General features: G+C 39.2%; 1 protein-coding gene across 1 annotated transcript in view; it reads right to left on the bottom strand.

Moving 5' to 3' along the window:
* Nucleotides 1–18,448, bottom strand: part of prkcea (protein kinase C, epsilon a) — a 37,522-nt gene extending 19,074 nt beyond the window's left edge. The window contains exon 1 of the mRNA XM_062442136.1: nt 17,600–18,448. Within this exon, the coding sequence (XP_062298120.1) occupies nt 17,600–17,944 (345 nt within the window). The 5' untranslated portion in view covers nt 17,945–18,448. The remainder of the gene's footprint in view (nt 1–17,599) is intronic.
* Between the last annotated feature and the right edge of the window lie 6,113 nt (nt 18,449–24,561).

The raw sequence follows: 24,561 nt of genomic DNA, 5'->3' as shown, positions 1-24,561 counted from the left end.
CATCACAAGATAAGCAAATGTACAATCTGCACATACACAGACGTATTCAACAAATAATGACATCACTACCACCACACAATATACGTGTAATTACAGAGATTAGAGAGAGTGCAACAGAGAGCGCTAGAGAGACAGACGACACAGGAAGAGAGAGAGAGAGAGAGAGACTGAGAGTGCAAGAGAGAGTGAGAAAGAGAGGTTTAAATCCTTAGTTAAGCTCTGGGACAGCAGCAGATCCTCTTATGCAACAGACAGACTCACACACAGCCAGCAACACACACACACACACACACACACACACACACACACACACACACACACACACAAGTACACACACATACACGCCCATGCATTGCTGAACATGAGGCACAAAGATTGCACACAAGCAAATATAAAACGGTAAACGACCATACTTCCCACCCAACCCCCTTTTTTCCCCCCACTCACAATCAGATACACTGCATGCATCCCGTGTAGCTGCAGCAGTAATGTGAGAATTTACAGCATTGTGATCCAAAGGACATATGGAAACTCGGGCATACGCAGTGAAATTACTGCTGATATCAGATTGTTACAACCCTGAAAAAACTAGGAGAAGCGACATAACGCCGGTGTAATTAGTCAGTTTAGAAACAGACTTTTTTAGATTTAGAGAATATAACTGACACAATTGAAGGAACTGGGCTGCAGGTGGAGCCAAATCAAAGAAACAAATATAACAAAGAGAGTATGGACAAATGTGAGCAAAAATTACGAGGTATTTAGAAATTACACAAAATCACAAAGAGAAAAATCATGTCATGTTTGGAGATGTGTTAAAAGTAATGACAATATAAATGATTCTGGGAAGAAGAAACAATGTATGTATCCTATTTATGTTTCAGTTTTTGCCTTGTTAAGTCCTTTAATCTCCTTTGAAATGCATACTTTTTTTTGGTGCAAATACACAAGAAAATGACAATAAACTTAATCTTGAATCTTCTGAAAATTTCTTCAGAAATAGAGAAATATTTAAAGTTATTATAACATCAGCTTTGCATTGTTTTTTCTATTGTGTGATTAATATCAAGAAGTGCACTGTATCTGAAATAAAATACAATAAAAAAACAGAGAGTGTGTTACATATCAGTGTATATGCAGTGTCATTTTGAAATGTGTGTGTGTGTGTTTGTGTGTGTGGGGGTGACACATAACCACTGCATGGGATTTGTGACCTATAAACGCCATTGGATTCTTGATGTCTACCCTTGAAAATGATGTGCTAATCCCCAAATGTAACCTCTTGCATAACGGAGCATCTCAGCGGGATTTTAGCCGAAAGTTGGACTCGGAATGATTTGGAATAGAGCGGAACAAACGGACGGCACCGTGATCGGCACAGTGCACAGGTCTCATGTCAAACCGTTACTGGCCAATCGAGCTGGGAGGTCTCTTCAGGCTCGTTTTGTTTTCCTATCCACATCAGTGAGAAATACTACTCAATACTTGAGGATGGATTGGAACATGCCAGTGTTCAATATGATGCCAAAAAAAATCTGAAATCAGCACAGACTCTCAATGTTTCACCACAATTATATTCTTGGCAGGAAGGAAAATATTTTAATGGCAAAACAACCAACTAAAACCTAAAATACAGTGCAAGAGGTAAGGCGTAAAGCAAATTCATCACAGGTTTTTTATACACTGCCACTACTGAAACTGTTAACTACAACTGCATTATTTATACACTTGTGCAAATGTATTCAGAGTTAGAAGAAAAATGCCACAGCATATCATTAATCACTTAATGTCAAAGGCTGACGTCGCAAGCTGCAAAGATTAATCGATTAATCAATTGGTGGATCAACAGAAAATCAATCAGCAACTATTTTGATAATCAAATAATCACTTTAATATCTTTTTTTGATGCAAAAAATACAAGACATTACTTGGTTTCAGCTTTTCAAATGCTGTGATTTGATGCTTGTCTTTGTCATACATGATAATACACTAATTATATTTAAAGATGCCAACTTTGACTCTGGGGAACTATAACAAGCATTTTTCACTGTTTTCACATTTTACAGACAATACAATGAATTTGATTAATTTAAAAATAATAATACAAAGCCTATAAACCTATAAAGGCTTTGAATTTGTGCCAAAAAAAAACCCTCTTTAAGTTTGGTGCTATCATGGAAAGTCAAATAATATATATAATATTGGATAATATCTGAGAAGGTCAAAGCATTAAGCTCCATAATAAAGCAGTGATGGCATCAGAAATCCTCATTAAACCTAGAAAAAACGGAGAATATCCGACACTGATTTTAGCTATGCAGGCATTTCTATGGTTACCACTTTACTACAGTGTAGTCACGTATCCTAGCAACAGACGTTTCTATGGCTACGGTACTGCTGAGCCTTTTTTTTCTTTTTTTTGTGGTGGAAGCTGGCAAAATACTGTAGCTGTAACCGGTATATAACATAATCTACATATATGTTATGTATATGTATGCATTATAACCACAGACCTGACCGCAGACTATATTCAGTATTTAGTACAAATAGTTTAACAATAGTTGAGCACCACAATCAAAATTTTCACTAAGGCGATAGCAGATGTCTCAGTTATGTATATCTTCTAATGTTGGCAAATAAAACTCAAATCTCTGCAGGGTCAGGTGACACCGGGGAGCGGAAAAAGAGGAAAATATATTATTTCCTTTTCCTTTATGGAAGTGACCCTTTAACCCTCACTCAGAGAATTTTGTCTAGATACTGTAATATATCATTTTTCATGTTGAAAGCAATCTGTAAGACGGTAAATACATACACATGATTAAAAAGAAAATGTGGCTACGCGGGTTGCACAATATTTCCAGGAAATATGGCTGAAGTGGCAGCTCATAAACTATTTTGATCAGCTATTGGCACAACTACTGCAAATGGTATCCTGACATAAATATTCTGGTTTGTTTATGTGACAGATGGGAAGCATCAACGAGTCACAGTAACTGTCTTTTCTCACACAGGCAGGACAATTTAACTTGCTAATCACAGGTGTAACTATTAACATTAATAATGAGTGAATATTTACATGCTGGCTTCATGCTGTGCTGAAGTGAAATAAAGGAATTGTTAATGTTATTAGTTACACCCGCTTCCCCCATGCTGACTAGTTAAGCTGCTGTTAGAAAGCTCTTTTTCTATGTCATGCTATGAACACCACCCTTCAGTAAGATAACAAACACATATACAGTTGTAGTATTTTGAATAGAAGTCCTTCCAGCATTTTCAATCATCTGAGTATCGCGCTAGATTTGACCACAGCTGCTTCAGTCACTTAAATCACCCACTACATCAAATATCATTTCTGGTTAGGGTTGGACAATGAGACAGTTTGCTATATCATTTATTACTATTCCTTAAATCTGCATGAACATTTAAAAATGTTTTATTGCCTCTTATCTATTTCATATGTCATTGTCTTTAATTTATTTTACCTAGTCCTTCCTGCCAACATTTAGGTTTCAAAATACAGGAGTTTTTGTTTTTGTTTCTGTTTTGTCAGGGCTGACAGATAACTGACAACAACCACGCTCATGAAACAGTCACAGGTAAAAAGCCAGTAAGTACTAGCATCAAATGACCTGTTCAACAAGCTCAAACATGTCGAAAAGTGATATTTTCAACTGCTTTGCCCTCAGTGTCCCATCCTGATTTACACAACCACATTGTGCTGGTTAAGGTACCATGACACATACCGAAACCAGGAACTGAGAGACACATATTTGATTTGTATCACTATGAAATCAGGAGATAAACATGAGAGATTACCAATCGGGGGGCGAGTTCTTATTTGATTTTATTCTATTTTATTGGTTGTATTATGTTTTTATCTTTTTTTTATGTGCATTAGTCTCAAATTGTTTTTGCAAATAATTATTTTCATTCATTCAACCATTAATCTTTCAACCATTTCCATAATTAATCGAAAAGTTCTTTGCTTTTTAAAATGTGATCACTCAAATACAGTCAGTTTACTAGCATAGAAACCAGAAAATTGCACAAAACAGTTGTTCATCAGTTTAATAGTTAGTCAATTAATCAACTCATGGCTGCAGTTCTAGTTTTTAATTTTTACATGTTTCTCTTTATTATCAGCTTGAGTGTTTTAGAGCTTTTCAGCTCATTGTTTTGTTTACCCACCTGCTTGTTTTCAGTGACAGCTGGCAGCTGTTTTTGATGAAATCTCTGATAAACTCACTGTGAACTACCCACCCCGCACCAGACAGTCAAAGCCGGTCAACTTAGTAGAGCTTTCAGCGTTTAAAGAGCCAGATATTTCCCTCAGGAGTTGGTGGAGAGCAAAACAAATCTAAACAGTGAATGAATACTGGAGCTAAATTCATCCAGTGAACAGAAACCTGACTACAAATGAATCATGCTTGGTATCTGTCTGATAACACATTCATCTTTTCAACTTACGGTGACAATATGTCAATTTTGTGCTTTCGGCTTGTTCCCCTGCCCGAAAGTGGCCAAAGAAAAAAATCAATTAATGCAGGTTTAAATGTCAATGCTTGTGTATTTGTCCATTGCATGCAACTTTGGAAATCAATGAGTATGACTTCTTTGCAATACTGGATTTACATGAATCAGCATCAGTTGAGTTTTTAGGTGGGGCAACAGAGTGGCACAGCAGTTAGCACTCATCACACACACCCAAAACATGCAGGTTATGTTAATTGGTGACTCTAAATTACCTGTAGGTGTGCATGGTTCTGTCTCTATATACGTTAGCCCTGTGATTTACTTGTGACCCTTCCAGGGTGTAACCCGCCTCCCACCCAATGTCAGTTGGGTTTGGCTCCAGCTCCCCCGCAAACCTCTAGAGGATGAGCACTTCAGAAAAATGAAAGAGTTTTTAGGTGTTTTAGGTGTTTAATGCAATATGTATATATGTATATGTATAAATGACCATACATTTGACATGCATACATGTTTGCCTGACGAGAGGCTTAAACCATTAACTGTTGTTCATTACGATCAATTTCTCTCAATCGATTAATTGATTAATCAACTAATCATCACCACTACCCCTGCTAATGAACTGTAACATGACTTGGATTTAGTCTTAGCTTATACAGACACACACACTGTGTGGTTCTCCACCCCGGCAACAAAACATGGGAGGACAGAGCTGGAGAATCTAGTTCGCCTCATTAATCTTGTTAGTCCAATTAGGACACTGATACAGCCAAGGAGACGGATAACTTCACAAACCCTCTCTCTCTCTCTCTGTCTCTCTCTCTCTCTCACACACACACACACACACACACACACACACACACTCGCACAGCTTCCTGTGTGTGTGTGTGTGTGTGTGTGTGTGTGTGTGTGTGTGTGTGTGTGTGTGTGTGTGTGTGTGTGTGTGTGTGTGTGTGTGTGTGTGTCTGTGTGTGTGTGTGTCGGGGGATTTTAAAATGGACTTCAGAGGGAGGTTAGAGTTAAACACACATACAAGCTTAACTCTTTTGCGTCCGTTCTATTTCATAGAAAACGGGCTACAAAGACACACACACACACACACACACACACACACACACACACACACACACACACATTACTTGTAGAATAAACACACACTCACACACCATATGCAGCAGCACAGAGAAGCACTCAACCAAGCAGACAGGGCACTCAAAGCTTGCATTATATCAATACTGTGGAGCTAACCCCCTCCCACTCTCTGTCCATCTCGCTCGCTATCTCTGCCCAACCAGACAGCTCTCTCTGTCTCTCTCAGGAGCATTTAGTCTCAGTGACAACCTCCCACATCCATCTGTCAAATAACAAATTTCGGCTTGGAGAGAGCTCGACCACGTTCACACAATAACATGTGTGTGTGTGTGTGTGTGTGTGTTTGCATATGCGTGTCCTTCTTTCTATCACTCAGCAACTCAAGCGTATCCGCCTGCATGCACACACACAGACACACACACACAGGAGGCCCATGCTGAGTGAGACAGCGTGAGAGTCATGCATCTTTAATGTAACATCACAGACAGCTAATAATGTAAGAGGAGCTGTGCTGTGTGGTGGTGGTGGAGAGGGAGGGATGGGTGAGATTTGGTGCTTGCATGCGACAAAGTCTGCTGACTCAGCTCAAGTGACGGGTCCACCAGTCCAGTAGTAGTGTACAGTAGCTACTGTAAAGGGAGGAGAGTTAGATTCAAAAGAATGGACGTTCTCAATCAAAACCACTGTGTGTTCAGCCGTCTCAGACATCACAATCATTCAAGGCGAGTGTGTGATATCCAGATGGACTGGCAGACAGCCTGCAGATCAGTCAGCGCCGTGTTGGATGGGCCTAAATGAAAGCACACCCCATATCAGCTCAAGCTGGGCAAAGGAAGCGCTGTTGTATAAGGCCCGATTTGAGGAAAATATAGATTTTTCTGACTAATACTGCGATTATAACTTTGTGACTATCCAGCTCCGTATAGAGAACTGAAGTGAAACCGTGACTTTCAGGTTCTGTTTCAGGACTAAGAAAACCTCACTCAAAATGCAAGTGACATTTGTAGTAAAGGAGCTTAGCGAAAGTTCAGTCCGGAAGATGATCTATTGCATGCTCAGATCTGTAGTTTTGTTTCTCAAACCATCTGTCATTCTCATCCTTCGCGCATGCTCACTCATCCATTTACTTGCAGTCATTCCCCTGGGCGTCAATTAAGACATCAGCTGTTCACATCAGCCGGTCACATCTAGCCAATAGCTTGGTGACACACCTTCATTTTCAGCCTATCGTATTGCGGCTGTCTTTTAAAATATGTCGTGCCATTTTTGCACAACACACCACTTCTCCATCACCGCTTAGTCTTGGTAGTTTCATCACTTCACCAACCCCATTGGTCTCAGCAGTAGTCATCATCAGCCACCACCACCTGAGTCTGGACTCCATGCAGGGATTTATCTACTGCGGCTTCTCTGAACTGAAGTCCCTTGATTGAAAATCTCTGTGTCGAGTCCAAGCATTCCAAGACTTCATTCATTCACTTCACTCACTTGTTTCTCCCAATTGAAATACAGTTTTAGTACGGAGCCTTTCTTAATAGTATGTAGTGTTGTTTTCTATGTATGTTTAAACAAGAATGGCACTTCCTTTAAAAAACACCTGATATCAAGCCAATAGAGCATTAGTGATTAGGGGACTCATTGTTAAGATTGCAGCAGTTCTCGATCACTGGCCTTCACTTCCTGCGTCTTTCCCATAGTTCTTCTGAGGATTTAGGCATCTCAGTTGCTTCTGTCGCTTCACGTAATCCAAGACTGGCTCAATGATGTTGAGATCAAGGCTCTTTGGGGGGTGGGGTGGTGTCATACCATCTGTTAAAGTACTCCTTGTTTGTCACGTTGCTGAATATAGTTTTTTATGACTCTGGCTGGATGTTTGGGGTTATTGTCATGCTGCAGAATGAATTTGGAAACGATCAGACGCTTCCCTGATAGTATTGCATAATGGATACAAATCTAAACGTCAGCAAGTGCCTGAAACCTTTGCACAATACTGTAGATGGACGAAGCCAAGTTACGATGACCTAAGTACCCTCGCTGGCATTTTCATGGGGGCTGTAGTTTTTTTGTGCACTAAAAATAAATTGTTCCACCTAAAATCGTAAAGGTTTCAATTTCGAAAAAGCAAGTCTGTCAATGCCAGTTTATCTTGGAATACGGTAAACCCTAGTAATGCGCTTAATTTCTTCATAAACCAATAAAAAGAAATGCTGAATGAGGCACTGAGCAGAGGCTATCTGCTTACATGACGTCATGACTTCAGCTCTCTCTCTTTTGGTCATCCACTTTTTATCAAATGAGATAAGATTGAGCTTGATACAAACTGAAGCTTCTCTTTTAATGAAAACAATCAGATAAAAAAGATGCAGTTGCTTGTTCATGTCCACTAACTATATTATAATAATGATAAACTGACGTAAGCTATTGTTAAAAGGTGCTTCACAGACTGACATGATAAGCGGCTTCTGGTCCTGAATACCAGGTCCTGATTCAGAGCTTTTAAGATGATGGAAGATTACAACTCGTTAACTACCGAGCTAGATGCTAACTACATGTCTGAAAATGACATGACAATACAAAGTGTGTTTTTTTCTCAACGTAAAGTTTCAATTTTTAACTTTGCAGGTACTTTTATGGCATGGATGCAATGGCGGACACGGCCAAAACTTACTAGTTCCAACATTGCTAACAGGACATTTTATATGCTTAGACAAAAAGGTATAGTTACTCTTCCGCTATATTGCAGAACAGAGGCATTAGCATGCAATACAGAGGTCACTGCTACATAACCCAACAGTCCCGGGACACAGAACCCATCGCTAATGTGGCCATTTTTGGACGAGACCCAGTCAGCCTACCAGAAATAGTTTTCTTTCAGGCTTCTGATTGGCCAATATGGATTTAGTGTTACTGTCATATTGTTGTTGGTTTGGCATGCTCCTCATAGTGCTTCTATTGTGTTTTTTGCAGTTTCATTTGGACAGAGATGTTCTTAAAACAGTGCTTGTGTGCACATGATTTTTAATTTGAGAACAAAGGAGGAAAAACCCAGTTTTCAAAATTACCTGTCTACGTGCAGACTAGGCCTTACTCTTCAAACTGTGAATTCAATTCAAGAAAAAACTGTTGAGACCTACTCTGTCCATGGCTATAATAAAAGTTGTCTGAAACGCATATAAAAATAGACCCACTTCTGAGGTCACAAAAAGACAGAGGGGACGAACAGTGTGCATGTCACCTGCTGTTCCAGACCTCTCAAATATCCTCTCATTACTTCCCTTTCACTGAGAACATGCATGAAACACCCTCCAGCGTACACACACAAACGAAAGGTTGACCTGATTTGGCATCAGAGGGAAGAGCACCACGCTTGTCTTTATGTGTGTGTGTGTGTGTCTGTGTGTGTATTGTCACTGTGGCAACAGTGCATCTTAAGTCCACTCTGTCCTACTTAACCAGCAGGACACCAATGGGTGGAGCCCATGATGTAATTGTCCGACAACGGTGAGGGAATGGAGTCTGGTGGTCGGAAAAAGAAAAGGCCGGTGACAATACGGCTCAAGGATGATCAGAATCACATGTTGAAAGAGAAAAATGGGACGGCAGAGTCGAGGATTAAGGTGACACAATCCACTTACTCGATGGTAAAATGCTTCTATGGTGATAGGTGATGTTTGCAACTTTAGCTAAGTACTCTCCGTGGTTAGAAAAAGGCAGCAATGTCAAGACAGCTACACAGTTGCATCCTGCTTCACTTAGGCCTGTCACAATAACTACTTCTGTTGGACGATATATTGTCTCACAAATAATCGCGATAAACAATATTATTGTCATTTAAAGATAATTTCATACCACTGATATAATGATAATATAATAGCATAATAATGCAAAGTGGGGCAGGAGGTGGGATTGGAGAGCGGGCGCTACACTACTGTAAAAACACAGACTGCCATTATGGGCTGGGACAGAGTTATTTACCTTTGTTTCCATATAACTGGCTTCTGCAGTCTCCACTCCGGACGTGCACAGTGAGGAATGTAGTCAATGTGACATGAATAGCCTCTTAGCTGCTAATGTGAAGTGTGAAGTGTGGTTAAAAAAATGATCAAGGTCATGTCCATGTATCATACGATAAGTCGATATAGACATGATGATGTCGATAATTAAGTTATTGTACGATAAGTCGATAATTATTGTGACAGGCCTAATCGAACCCCAAAAATGATGTAACCTGATATATAATAGCCCATTTAGGCCTTATGTAGGGTCATAACAAGGCTAGCAATAAAGGGTCACTATCTTGGCATAATGCATGAACTTAAGTAATAATAGTTTTCTTGTAAAGTAGTAGTAAAAGTCGTATGTTAGATTCTATTTTAGTATTTTTGTTTAGAAAATGTTAAACATTGCTTTTTCCCTCCTTTTTATCGGTGAAATAACGTGGCAAATAAAAATTCATAAAAACTGTTTTAATGATATTGAAATATATGGAGGGGTGACTGGCTGCTAATTGTCTTTCGGTCATTAACCCTTGCTGTGAGCGTGTGTGTGTGTGTGTGTGTGTGTGTGTGTGTGTGTGTGTGTGTGTGTGTGTGTGTGTGTGCACCGATGCTTCAAAGTGTCAAACAGTGGCTGGGTGACATCTGAAGTGGCCCTTGTCATTGTGTCTCTGACGGAGCCCACAGAAGCTTCCAGCAGCCTCACAGCTCTCAACCTCCGGCCTGAAATATTTACATGTACACAGAGTTTACTTCTACACCTCATCTCCTCTCCTCTCTCTCTGTCTCTCTTTCCTTCATCACAAATGTTTCTCTTCTCTTCTCGGCTGTCCCCCTTTCACCTCCCCATAGCACCTCCTTCTGTTTCCACCTCCTCTGCTTTTCTCTCTCTTTCTGTCTGCCAATTTCAAAAACCTCAAGATTTAAGACTTTTACACCTTTTGGTGCTACCTGGAACTGCTTTTAAGACTTATTTTAGAAACAGAACGAAAAGATGAAACAGCCTATTTCCATCTTCTTATTTATTTTTTCTCTAATGGAAGTCATAACTGCAGATAATAACTCAATGAATTTAGCCACATATGGTAAATTATAACACTGTTATCATACAATATGTACTGGTGTCATAATATCTAGCAAAGACTCCTACAATCCTGAACATCCTTTATATAGATCATATAAATATTAATAGAAAACAACAGAGCTAAAAAAAAAAAAAATATATATATATATATATATATATATATATATATATATATATATATTTTATATATATATATATACATGGAATGATTGTTGTTAGATCTACTTGGAAATGTTTAAAGCTGTCCCGAGAATAATTTACATCCAGACTGTGTTAACTGTGACAGAACACTCTGCCTCATCTTTAGCCCTAATCTCTCTAACACACTTATGTGGTGAAGTAACCGATGTTATTAACGGGTCACAACTAGCACTAGTCTTCTGATTTACTGCGTAGCTGTTGTGTATATCAGATTTTTTTATCAAAACAATAAAAGATAATGATCACATTTTCCCCCTGCAAGCTAACTTAAAATGGCAGAACATTTTCTTAATCAAAAATACACTCAATTCTATAAAATATTGTTTAAAAACATCAACTCATAAGCTACATATAGAGGCAATATAGTGTTTTATTCAAAGCCATGATGCCTAAGGAGCTGAACACCTCAAAAACACAGTAGCCACATAACATCTTTACCTATAAGACCTCTTTCAATATTGAATATAAATGTAGTTATAATATTATTTATGTAAAGTTATATACAGTCGGTCACAACACAACACCAGATGTGAAGAGGGGTGCTTGTTTTTGGCTCATGTGTGCCTCTTTCATGTGATCACGTCCCCTCCTCTCTACTTATTTTTATCATGGCAGCTGGAGGGGAAAGTGAAGTGAATTTAAGCTGCACTTTTGCAAAAGGTGCCAACAGAAAATCATTAAAAAATGGCAGCCAAACAACAAACCTGACACATCTGTCACAACTGAGGTAATTCAAGTATGTTTTAATGTCATAAAATGTCACTTCAGTAACTCATAACATCATATACCAAGATTATTTTTGGCCAAGACAGTCGCGCTTTTCATTTTTCATAGTCGGCCTACAGCTTTTTATATTCTGGACACTACGGTAATAGGTTTAGCTGTCATATAAACACCAAATATAACTCATCAGCTTCACTGCAGAGAATGTGGATAAGGGCACTCCACATAAATATTTACAGTAACATCTGTGAAGGCAGCCAAATGTAACCCATTTATCACAACAGCTTATTTAGAAGTGAAAGGTGAAAGACTTGACCCAAAGCGTCCATTGTAATCATCCTTTGCATTGCTCCACTGCTGACATACCATAGTTACCACAGGAATGCACAGACAGCTTTGTTTACAGTGGTATGTGTTTCACCTCTATATGAAGGCAAAGCAATGTGATTTTTATTTATATAACACATTTCACTACAAGTGAACTCAATGTGCTTTATGTTAAAATGCTTACAGCAGGTAACATGTGCAAGAAAAATAAACTACTGTATGTAGAAGCATATTAGGATCTGGATTCACATGATCACTCATATAAAAGGGAAATACTGCTCTAAACTGTGTGGATCCGAACAGGTCCGCTGTGTTAATGTTTATTTAAGCAGTAGCTCTACATAGCGATGGATGATTATAATCTAGTAATCAATGTAACTAGTGACATCACAGCTTTCATCTCAATCTCAAAACTTTTCACTGCAAGATAAATGGTTTAGATAACTGAGTTAAACTTGTTTAAACCTGTCTGAGGCTTGTTTCGCTTTGCCCAGAAACCGTTGCTGTAATCTTGTGTTGAGACAAATACCTGCATTTACAATCTCTACAATAATCCTGGTGGGTAAAATGGAATTTTCCTTAACTAGTGACCATGGAGCACAAAGAAACATTTTAAGTTTCTCTACCTTTGAAGGCCTTGAACTTAAATTATTCTGACTTCTCAAAGAACCACCGAGGCACCGTTTTCTACTTTGTTTTTTCCTCTCTTCTTACCCACCTCCACCCTCCATCTCCCCCCAAACTCTCACCTACCCGTTTCTCTCTCTCTGGTGTTTCTGTGGGTGAGAGGCTGTCACCAAGGGGACGGGCTGTCATTGTCACCATGGGGATGGGCTCCGCAGAGCATCTCAATTACTGAGTGGGACAATTAATAAACATCAAAGCCTAGTTAATATTTCACCGGCGGCGCGAAGCGGGGACCTGGCCCACAGCGCCGGGATCCACGGGAGATGGATGGAGAGGCGGTGGAAGACAAAAGAGAACAGGAAGCAGAGTGGATGAGACTAGTGGTGCTGAGACGAGAAAGGGAGACAGAGGAGGATAATGAGATGAGTGAGGCAGCAGAAGGGCGGAGGAAGGGAGAAAGACGGAGCTGAGCTACACAAGCCTGCCTCAATGATCATCAGGATAGCAAGCAGCATGCCATTTAGTTTTATTCTTGTACATTTTCCAGGTTTAACTTGCATCACTGTTCTGCTTTCTGTCATGATGTCCACACAAGTCTCCTCCAGTATGATGTTTCTTCCATTAAAGGCTTTTTTGTGGAGTTTTAGTTTCCCATGCTCTGATTTCCAGAAGTTCTTAATCTGTTTTTTGGATAAAACAAGCAATTTGAAGATGCCACCTTGAACTTTTGGGAGCTGTAGTAGCTATTTTCCACTATTTTTGAACATTTTATAGGCTAAAATAATAAACAGATGAAGCCACAATGCAAATAATCTTTACTTGCAGCTTTAATATATTTCATGATTTAGAATATTATCTGGAAATTCAATTGAGGAACCAAATGAGGATTTCCACTTTTGGCTAATTTGGTGTATTAAATGCAAGATTTGCTGCTTTATATCATTATAAATGAAATAGCTTTAAGTTTTGGACTGTTGGTTAGAAATTGTGATGGACATTTTCCTCTGTTGTATGGCATTTAATTGGCTAAACAATCAATTAATCACAAAAATAATTATAACATGATGAAACTAATCTGTAGTTTATCAGCTTATTATACTGTTAGGTTTTATTGGGGTGCTCTTTTTGAAAATGGCAGTCACAAAAAGACAGTTTAAACTATCAGTACACATATTCAATGTTCATATTCATGCAACTTAGCAGCAGTCTGTGAATGTTTGACATAGTGCTGGTAGTAAAAGCTTAAAACAGTTTTTATTGTAACGCCAATGATGCCAGCAATTGTTTTCTGAGGGCAAAGGTCACTTTTTAATCTCAAATGATGTTTCTCCCTTTAAAAAAACACAGTATGTAAGAGGGAACGATGTGTACAAGGATTGCCCCCAACTTGAGCAAAATGTTTAAGCGAAAGACTTCACTGATACTACTCATAAAACCAACATTACCAACTATATTACACTTCCCATCATCTCCTTGTTGAGTCTGAACTTCAAATCCGTCACTCGCCACTAGAGACTGAAGAGTAAATTAAAGTAGGAGCACAAGTGTTAGGAAGATGAGAGAGGAGAGGGATTTACTGTTGGAGAGGGGAGGATGAGGATGAGGGAGAAACAGGAAGTAGAAGTAATGGAGTAATGCAGGGGAGGAGGACGGAGGGGAAGTGGGGAGGGAGGGAGGGAGGGAGGGAGGGAGGGAGGGAGGGAGGGAGGGAGGGAGTGAGTGGGGGAGTGTGTCGCTGTGAGGCAGATGTATTGACGAGCCAGCTGGGTGATCAATGGGATGTGGTCAATCAACAGAGTGATCTATATGCTCTGACCTTACTTTGGATGGCTGGGGGACGAGGTATGTGTCTGTGTATGTAGGTGTGTGTGTGTGTCTGCCTATTTATATGCCAATGTATGCTGATATAGTATAAGGTTACATAACCACACATCAATTAAAGTCCTCCTAATAGTCCATACTGTTTAGCTTTACATGCTTTAATCTATTAACTACAAATCATTTGCACTTAAATTATATTTATATGTATTAACAAGCATTCAATAGCATTTTACACAGATTTCCTTCCTTTTAGAGTGCAGTTGATTTTTATTCCGTTCATTAAGGGATGAAAATCAGCTTCAAATCTGTGATAGGTACATTTTCACAATGAGCATTTTGTTTGATGACACTCTCTTTAATGCCAGAGGTTGTTTTTTTTAATACAGACTCTGCTCTCAGCTGGATTAACATATGACCATGATGTAATTTTAAAAAAAGGGGGACAAAGTAATCCATGTACACGTTTGCTTTACCAAGCAAAAAAATGTCATTTTGGTAGCATAAATACTGTAATACTGTCAACTTAACATTGACAGTAATGATTCAAACAGGTGTAAAGTCTCTTTCAGTTGATTTTAATTCTCTGCTGGTATAAACTGACACCAATGGATGCCTGGAAGGTAGAAAATCACTGTAATAACTCACAGTATGCTTTGGAAAGTGGTCTGCAGTAATGTAATTATATGTAATTCGTTGGTAATGGGCTAAATGCAAACGTGGTTACTTGAATTGCACGTCCTTAGCTCCCAGAATGCTTGTCCTGACATCATCTTCATCAGGCTTTCATCTAACGTAAAGCGAGACGGGATAAAACAAAGTGTACAAGTGGAACAAGATCACATGTTGCAGCTGAAGACAAAACTTGGAGTCCCAAAACAAACAGCTCTTTATCCCCTTACATACAAATGTACATGTGGCACTCCAACATCACAGTCCTGACGCAAATGAGATTACTTGACAAGAAACCATAACAAATGAAAGGAATTTCAGTCTTTCCCAGAGTTAAGTTACAGTATATCTCCCAACCTACAGACAGAGGAAACTTAAAAGGAAGTTGGGATGAAGTCTCACAACATCTGCGTTGTTGCATCCTCTTTAAAAAATCCAACTCTAAATGAGGAAAAGAAGACAAGGGCACCTCCTATTCCTTCTAGTCCAAAGACACAAGAGGAATGTGAGGAATTGAGGAAGGATGACTCCAGGCTGGATGTGAGATGCCCAAATCAGATCTAATGCAAGTCCAAACAGCTCCTCTGATAGAGGAGCTGAAAGCTGCTGGATTAAAGTCTGGCTAAAAACATGAAGCCTCTGCCACAGCTCTGCAAAAGTTAAATACGACTACATGACCGCGTCAGAGGGGGAAAACAAGACCCGAGCGGAGAAGCAGCACCGAGATACACATACAGTTTGACAACCTGACGTGTGCAATTGATTTCACAGTTAAATAACACACTGCTGCGTTGCCAAACACAGAGAACGAAGGTGGTGACGATGATAATGGCGGCAGTAAAGACTTCTTCTATATGTATCTTCACCACTGCTGAGACATCCAACACTTAAGTGGAAAGGTTTTGACGCTTGGAGAGAATATTGTGACACAAAGATAAGGTGAGCATGTTTATGACCATGAGATGTTGTAAACTGTTGTTAATCTGATCTGCCAAATCAGTATCAGTCCTGATACTGACCTTATTAGGTGGATTGGGTATCAGCCAAAATTTACACTCATACAGATTAAAGTGGAAACAGACAACTTTTCAAACACAAGGTGGTATTATTGTTGCGCCACAGTCACAAAGACAACCAGTTCGCTTTCCCTTTTCCTGAGAGCATAACTCTGTGAATAAATGATTAACACCACTTTGGAAATAAGAGAAAAGAAAGAAGTGTTTAGTGAAAAGACTAATTGAAATTGTCACAATCTTATATTGAATTTGGGAACCGATAAAAGTTATTGCAGGGCACAAAATTAGCACCGAACAGCAGCCAAATCCTGGTAAAATATGCCAGTGGCTGGTAGATTTGCTTCCCTCACCAGCCAAAAATAACAATGATAATCTATTGAGCGGCTCTGAACATTCACTAGCAAAAAAAATTTAATTTGGCACCCTGCTATTGTAATAATGTGTATGGCATAGTAATATCAGTTTTAGTAACGTTACTGCATTGCAAGTAACTACAGCAGGGGTTGGTGTCGGAGTGGTATCTGTAGCGCTGGTAGATTAGCTAACTTGTTTCTGGAGGTCTTTCTTCCTGTTAGCTCCCATAGCTAGTGGAAAGAAAGTCCTCTAGAAATTAAAAAAACAAGTTTATTCAGACAGTTTACTTACTTAATTCAGCTAAAACGTAGATTACGCAGATAGAATAAGGGCGTCATCAGATTTGCCTGTGTAATATTCCACTTTGATCATATAGCAATAAGAAGATAGACAGAGGTCAGCCACCTAATTAATTATTATGTGATAGAGCTACAGATAGTTTCCAGGGAAAACAAAGGTGCTATGCTCTTCCTCTTTCGGTTGCACAATGGTTGACGCACTTCTTTTGTGCCATAAATCAAGCCTTCATTTTCCTGGAAGATCGAACCCGGTTGGATAGAAATGCACTGAAGGCGAAGTTAAACGGTGTCATTATTTTACAGCCATTACAGCGTGCGAGCGACATCTGCTTCATGATGATAAGTTACAGGAGAAAAGTTGTCTATTTCCACTTTAATATTGTCTTATTTATTCCAGCGAGTCTCGTGCAGTGAAGCAGCTGTTATACAGATTTTAAGATTTTAAGAGATCAATGGTAATGGTTCGGTCGTCAGTATGAATGGATACCTTCAGCTCAAGTGTTGGTGTCAGAAGAGGAAAAGTTAGTTCAGAGCATCCCTACTCTCTTGAGCAAGGCATTTAACTCCCTAAAGCTCCAAGGAAGGAATTCTTTGAAGCAAGATATGAACAATTTGTTGTCTTTCCTGAGTGATTAAGTTACAAACTATTTGATTTGGGTTTAACCCTCACCCAAATGTATCTGTATACATGTCCAGATTGACCCACTTGGGGGCCACTGGGGCCAAAATGCACCAAATTCCCAGTTTCCACATCCAATACAATTGATCAACAAAGCAACAGTAGATTGTGTTTGAGTTGCTGTATGTTTTAGAAAATGGGGCCCCTGTTTGTTTCAGGGGGTCTGTATTTAAATTTCATGACATCTGCTTTACTACTGTGTGGGGACAAACTCAAACCATCACACATCAAACACATACCCAGTCTTCATAGTGCCTGGTCCCGTTCTGCAGCAGGTCCTCCAGCTGGATGGTGCAGTTGGCCACAAAGTCATCGTATCCAATGGGTGCATCGTGGAAAACAGACAGCTCAAGGCTCCTTCCCTCACGGACCTCTGTGCAGAACTCCTGGTGCCAGGCAGGGCTGTTGGTCTTGGTCCTGGTGGCGGTCTGGCCCAGCCGGGTCTGGTCCAGATTCAGAGCCAGGTAAGGGTCCAGCAGGAAGGAGCCACTCTTCCCCACAGCGTGACGTAGTGCCCATGGGGTGGGCTTCAAGTCCACTGCCTCACACACTCGCACCTTCAACAGGCCACTGAACACAGGCATGGCTGCAAGCTGCTGGGATGTGTGTGTGTGTGTGTGTGTGTGTGTGTGTGTGTGTGTGTGTGTGTGTGTGTGTGTGTGTGTGTGTGTGTTTGTGTAGGTGTGTGTGTTTAGGCTATAGTCTGCCTGTTCCTGCTGCTCCTGTACACAGTGAGTGTTTCCTTCCAATTGAGCGGGGTCACTGCATAGTCCTGCTACATCCCATAATGCCGCTGGCTCCTTTGGACTCTCAGTGTCGTATATACAACCATATCAGAACAATATGTTGTGCACACACACACACACACACAGACTCACACACAAACACACAAACACACACGCACTAACAGTACAGCTGATGGATCCCCCAGTGGGCAGAAAAACGCAGTCGTACAGCAGACTCACACCCTTCAGAGGTCGGCTGCAGGATCACTCTCCCACCGGAGCCTTGTTTGTTTATGGTCGGGTCTCGTGCGCCATGCAATAGTCCCGTTTCAACGGAAGCAGGCCGGGATAGAAACGTCAGTGCGTGGCGATGAAGGGTTAATGGGTCTCCTCTTGGGTTCGTCCCCCCCCCCCTGCGGTCCTTGCGTGTCTCTCCTGGGTCAGGGTGGGAGAGAGCGCGAGCAGCCGCGCCTAGCCATCCGGGATTGGTGCTCCGTTTCCAGCCCGTGTCGGCTCGCGAGCTCCTCTGTGGGATAATCTCCTCGCTTTCGACCTCACGGTACCGCGATATCTGCGTGTACTCTCGGTAAAGGAATGCCCCCTTTTTTGCCTCCTGATGCAGTCTTTTTTGGGGGCTCACGAGCACCCCGAATACATCACGGCGCTCCGGGTTTTTTTTTTCTTCTCTCCTTCTCCTTTCGGTCTTTGCGCGCGCGCCCCCTGTTTCCCGTCGCCTCTCTCCTGAATCCGTGAGTGAGAGCGCGAGCTGCAGGAAATGCGCAAAACGCGTCACCCGAGCTGCCGGGCTTTCTGCGCCGGATGAGAGAGAGAGAGAGAGAGAGAGAGAGAGAGAGAGAGAGTGTGTGTGTGTGTGTGTGTGTGTGTGTGTGTGTGTGTGTGTGTGTGTGTGTGTGTGTGTGTGTGTGTGTGTGTGTGTGTGTGAGAGAGTGTGTGTGTGTGTGTGTGTGTGTGTGTGTGTGTGTGTGTGTGTGTGTGTGTGTGTGTGTGTGAGAGAGAGAGTGAGTGTGTGTGTGTGTGTGTGTGTGTGTGTGTGTGTGTGTGTGTGCATGCAATGGCCAGACAGCCCAATAAATCCAGTCAATCAGTCAGTCCTTATGCATGGTCACAGACAGTGTTTCCATCACCACACAGGAGGACATTACATTGACTTACATTCATTTCCTGGAGCCATAAGCCCTAAATTAACCTTAACTTTTAAACCAAGTCTTCACCCTAAAATTAATCATTTACGTTAACTTGCTTTTTGTCCCCATTAAGTGGTTAGTTTTAGTCCCCCGCAACATGAGGAAAAAACTAGAACACACACACATACACACACAAGAGAGGAGACAATAATCAATGATAAATTATAGTACCTTCTTACCTTTATATCACATTATAAGTTGTTTTAAGAACATTACAGAGGTGTGATGCAGAGTGTTGCAGAAAAGCCCAAAACTGCAAGATCGTACTCATGAGAAACATCTGCACATTATTATTATATATTTATAATATCTTCTATCTCTGTATTAGTATAATATACTATATACATGTATTATTACACACCTATAAATCCATGTACCTACCTGTTTATGTTGTTAATTTTAAGTCAATTTCTAAGATAGACAAGATAAGATGTGATATATCTTTATTGATCCCCCTTGGGAGAAATTTAAATTGACACAATAGTACAGTAGAAAAAAGTAGCAGCATAAGGGAAAAAGTGTACTAAAAATAAACAATAAACAATAAATAAGACAAAATAGGACTCAATATATAAATAAAATACTATATACAGTAAACTGGATCTTTGTGTAAATAAATCTGCAATATGTAAATGTACAATATGCAGAAGTTCCTGAGATTATGTACATGTAAATGTTCCTGAGATTTACATACAGAGTAAACCCTCATACAGATTAAAATAAATAAATGTGCAATGTGTAGAAAATCTGAGATATATGTACAGTGTTCCTGGGGTTTACATAGTAAGATAAAGTAAATAAACTTGTGCATACTGTTGTACATGTGCAGCCTTTCTGTACTGTTTCAATGCAGCAATACTATACCAATACATCAATTTACAATGTATTTGCTGCAGTACGGCTGGTTATATTGATAACACATCTTATCTACTCTTTATTTTAGTCAGTATGTTTGTGTGTACATGTGTATATACAGTATATTTATACATTTATGTGGCATTTCTGTAGGTTTTTGGTTGCCTTTAGACACCACTGTAACTATTGTTTGATTTGACAGCTAATAGAGATTTAAATGAATACATAAACTTGCATACCAAATCTACAGTATATAATCAGGCACTATCGTAATTGCATAGTCTCGTTTTATAAATCTCTTCCTTTTATTAAAGAGTCTGAATTAACTTATTTTGTTGTTTGGTAATCTGCTTTTCAGTCAGATGCACACTACAGGATGTATGATGAAACTCAAAGTGACATGCATCAGAAGACTATGGAAAAACAGAGAAAACCCCAAAATGCACAATACAAAAAGCTTCTTTTTTTTTTTTTTACAAAGAGCATGTATGGTATATAACATTTAAAACAGTTTATATTTACTGCATCATGTGCTCAATTTGCTCTTATTACAACCATGTGTCCTATAAAAACAACATTTAAACACTATATATCTATCTATCTGTGTCACTCACAAACACAACAACAACAACTGTCTGTGTATGCGACCTGCATGCACACACACGACATGTAACACATGACCCTGATCTCTGGCTGTTTTGTGGCTTTGTTGGTTGACTGGTCTCAGTACAATGAGTGACAAGTGGGTCACTGTTGCAACTGTCACCCTCCATCATGGACTGATATGTGAGTGACGTCTAACTATTGTAATACACAGAAACGCACACAAATACAAAAGCTTATACATTTCCAAAAACATGTCACATGTCCATATCACATGTATATAATCTCAGCACATTTAGGCTAAATATTGCATATTCATTCTTACGCTGCTACTTTCCCCCCCACTATACTGCTGTGTCAATTGAAATTTCTTACAAGGCGGATCAATAAAGATACATCTCTGCATCTCTTACATCTCTTATCTTATTTTATCTTATCTTATCTTATTTACAAAACCACAAACACAAAATGCCAAACTATACAAACTAAAGCAAACAGTGGCATTTTTGAGGTTGGTGTTGCTTTCCAAAGGAACACGAGAGATTTTAATTTTAAAATGTTGTGCCTTATGTAGAGAAGTGTGTGTGTGGTGTTAGGTGTGATGTTTTGCTAATTGAAAACTGGGTGTAAAGCATAAACTGTACTTGCAATTTTGCAGACTCATTTCAGGGATTTTTGGTGCATGAGTTTCGGGTTTCAGTGATTGTGTTTCAAGTTCCAATTTTAGTGTGTAAATAGTTGTGGAAAAACTGTAATTGTCGGGTAGGTATTACTTGAGAACACAAAAGGGAGCTCCTTAACAATTTTATAATTTTTAGCCTGCAAGTTTTACATTGAACACTGAAGAAAACCTCACATCATTGTGAGTTAAATACTTACAGAGTAATTACAGTAAAAGAAAGCAGTCAGGTGTTACATCCTGTAGGTTGTAGTACGGGTCAAACTTAATGACTTTTTATTTCCATGTAAAATCTGATTTATTCTACAAACTCGGGCTCATGTAAAACATCTCTTACACTCATGATTCTGGCCTTAGATTCTCTAAAAAAAACACAGTACAACATGGAAAAAGAGATGAGAAGAGTTAAAAAAAAGAAGAGATGAAAAGATAGAAGAGAAGAGATGAGAAAGCAAAAGAGAAGAGAAGAGAAGAGAAGAGAAGAGAAGAGAAGAGAAGAGAAGAGAAGAGAAGAGAAGAGAAGAGAAGAGAAGAGAAGAGAAGAGAAGAGAACAGAAGAGAAGAGAGGAAGGAGCAGCTGCGCCACCTGCTGGCTTCCTTATGGAGCTGACGGGACGTGACGTCACGGAAACGCTGCGTTCAAGTGCTCCTCGTACATAAAGGCTTCAGCTGCGGTCAAAAGTAGATTTCTGTGGGAAATTGTGACACAAAGAAACACATGAAGCATGTCGTGCTGGCAACAGTCGAAAGCCACATATAAAGTTGATAAAACAAGATTTAAAAAAAAGAATTAACGATACAATTGCAATGTTACACCAACATCCAACACCATTAAAATCCATTTATTAAGTATTTTAGTAGTCTCATATCCTAGGAGTAGTGTTAGTTGCTTTATGCTTTTTGTCATGATATTGAGGGTCAGACAACAATAAAGGGGAGTTTTTCCTCGCCACTGTTACCAAGTGCTTGCTCATGTGGGAATGTTGGGTCTCTTTAAATTAAATTAAAGGGTTTGGTCTAGACCTGCTTTATGTGAAAAGTGCCTTGAGATTACTTTTTGTTGTGATTTGGCTCTATATATAAAAAACGATTGAGTGATTGACTAATTGAATATAATGAAATGTAGATAGCCTAGTACTCCCTGAAGCATGACGACATTTAGGGCAAATAAAAACAATTAAAGACATAAATAAAACATTAGTAATATATAAGGACGATAATCCTGTTGCGTCTACTCCGCCGAATTCATCAACTTTATAACTTTTTTTGTTGTCTGTGGTGGAAAGACAGAATAACAGAAGCCAAAATGCAAAAGGGGCAATTAAGGATAAGAGCACAACGCCTCTTCTTTGACCACTGGGTGGCGCTAGATTACCTTCATCACACTGCAGTGCTGTGTTTCCAGTGATATGAGAGAGTCCTCTAGAAAGAATGAAGCACATGACAGATAGTGGCGCTCAAAGGTCAGTGAAATTAAAACCTGTGTTACTGTGGGACTTTTCTTTAAGCTTTTTTTTTTTTAAAGGCTTTTTAAAAAATGTCTTAATTTTCTTAACTTTATCTTATTCCACTTCATCTTATTTTTACTTTCTATTATCTTAACTCATTAAGAAATATTTTCAGTTTGATTTAAATGTGCTTTTATAATGTGTGTCTTTTGCAGTTTGTCTTAATGCTTTTGATGTTTTATGCAAACCATTTAAAATTGCCTTTTTGTTGAAATAAGCTTGCCTCATCTTGCTTTGACTGCATCCCTTCACAAGGCCACACAGTATAGTTTAAAATCGTACTTTTTTGCACAAGTCAATTAAAAAAAAAAAACTCGAAGGAAAAAAATAAACACTACAAGCACACTGAACCAAAATGTTTTTTTTTTTAAATCCTCCAAACAAGTCTCAATATTGTCGCACGAGCGTGATTTTTTTTTTAAACATTATTGATTAACATCATTTATCGAAGCTCACAGATCTAAAAAAAAAAAATTATAATAATAAGAAGAAAAATAATAAAGAAGAAAAACCTATAAACACATTTATAAAGTTTTAAACCGACCTTTAGTCGTTTGTAGACCCTATATGTGAATTAAAACACAGTATCACACAGTATATTAGGCTATTAAATACGATTACAGCCATTTCTGTTATCGTACATTTATTAACTGTTTACACATTAGTTACGGATATTTAGTAGTATAAGAAAAGTTATAAATGTTGGCAGATACATGTATAAACACTTTAAAATGTCCTTCTATCTGCTTGCACCTATTATTGTGTGTTAAAAAAGTAGAAAATATGAATTAAATAAAATGATGCTCAATATGTATGTGAATCTGTAGCCATTACAGTTGGACTAGATGTTGGACTGATGTTAAGTGCAACACACACACACACACACACACACACACACACACACACACACACACACACTCACACACACACACACACACACACAAACACACACACTCTCACACACACACACACACACACACACACACACACACACACACACACACACACACACACACACACATTACAATGATAGTGCCATCAAAGAAGATATGTCAAGATAACAGTCATATATTAAATAGTTTTATTTATATAAAATACCAAAACATTTTTTCCGCATCATAGTTGAACATAAACGACATGGCATCACACACACTGCACAGTGAACTTTGTGAACATTAAATAAATGCGCAGAAGTGAAGGTAAAAAGAAACAAACAAACAAAAAAACAAAAAAACATTATAAACATACAGTAAACAGCCACACAGCGAGGCGAGTTGATTGTGTACAGCGGTGGACATCCAGAGGTTTGTCAGTGGAAGAACATCTCCATGGCGAATGGTGTCATTAAACTTTAAATGTCACACAAATTGGAGAAAAGATGAATGATGTGTAGCAATGGCGAGTTTCAGCTTGTAAAAGTCCTCCAGTGTGGGGGTCCCTGGGTTAAAGTCGAACAGGGGTTCATGGCTTGACGTCTGTTTCATTAGACTGACAGTGAATGCTGGGTCAGCAGGTGTGAACCATCCAGTAACATACTGATAAATCACCAGCAGAAATATATATGTGTATATATATTATGAGAAAACAAATAAAAAGAATCAAAACTTAATGTAGGATGATATTAAT

Source organism: Scomber scombrus, chromosome 21 (assembly GCF_963691925.1).
Source record: "Scomber scombrus chromosome 21, fScoSco1.1, whole genome shotgun sequence".
In the NCBI taxonomy this organism is placed as follows: Eukaryota; Metazoa; Chordata; class Actinopteri; order Scombriformes; family Scombridae; genus Scomber; species Scomber scombrus.
The sequence above is the reverse complement of the archived record's forward strand: the minus strand, read 5'-3'. Positions and strand labels throughout refer to the sequence as shown.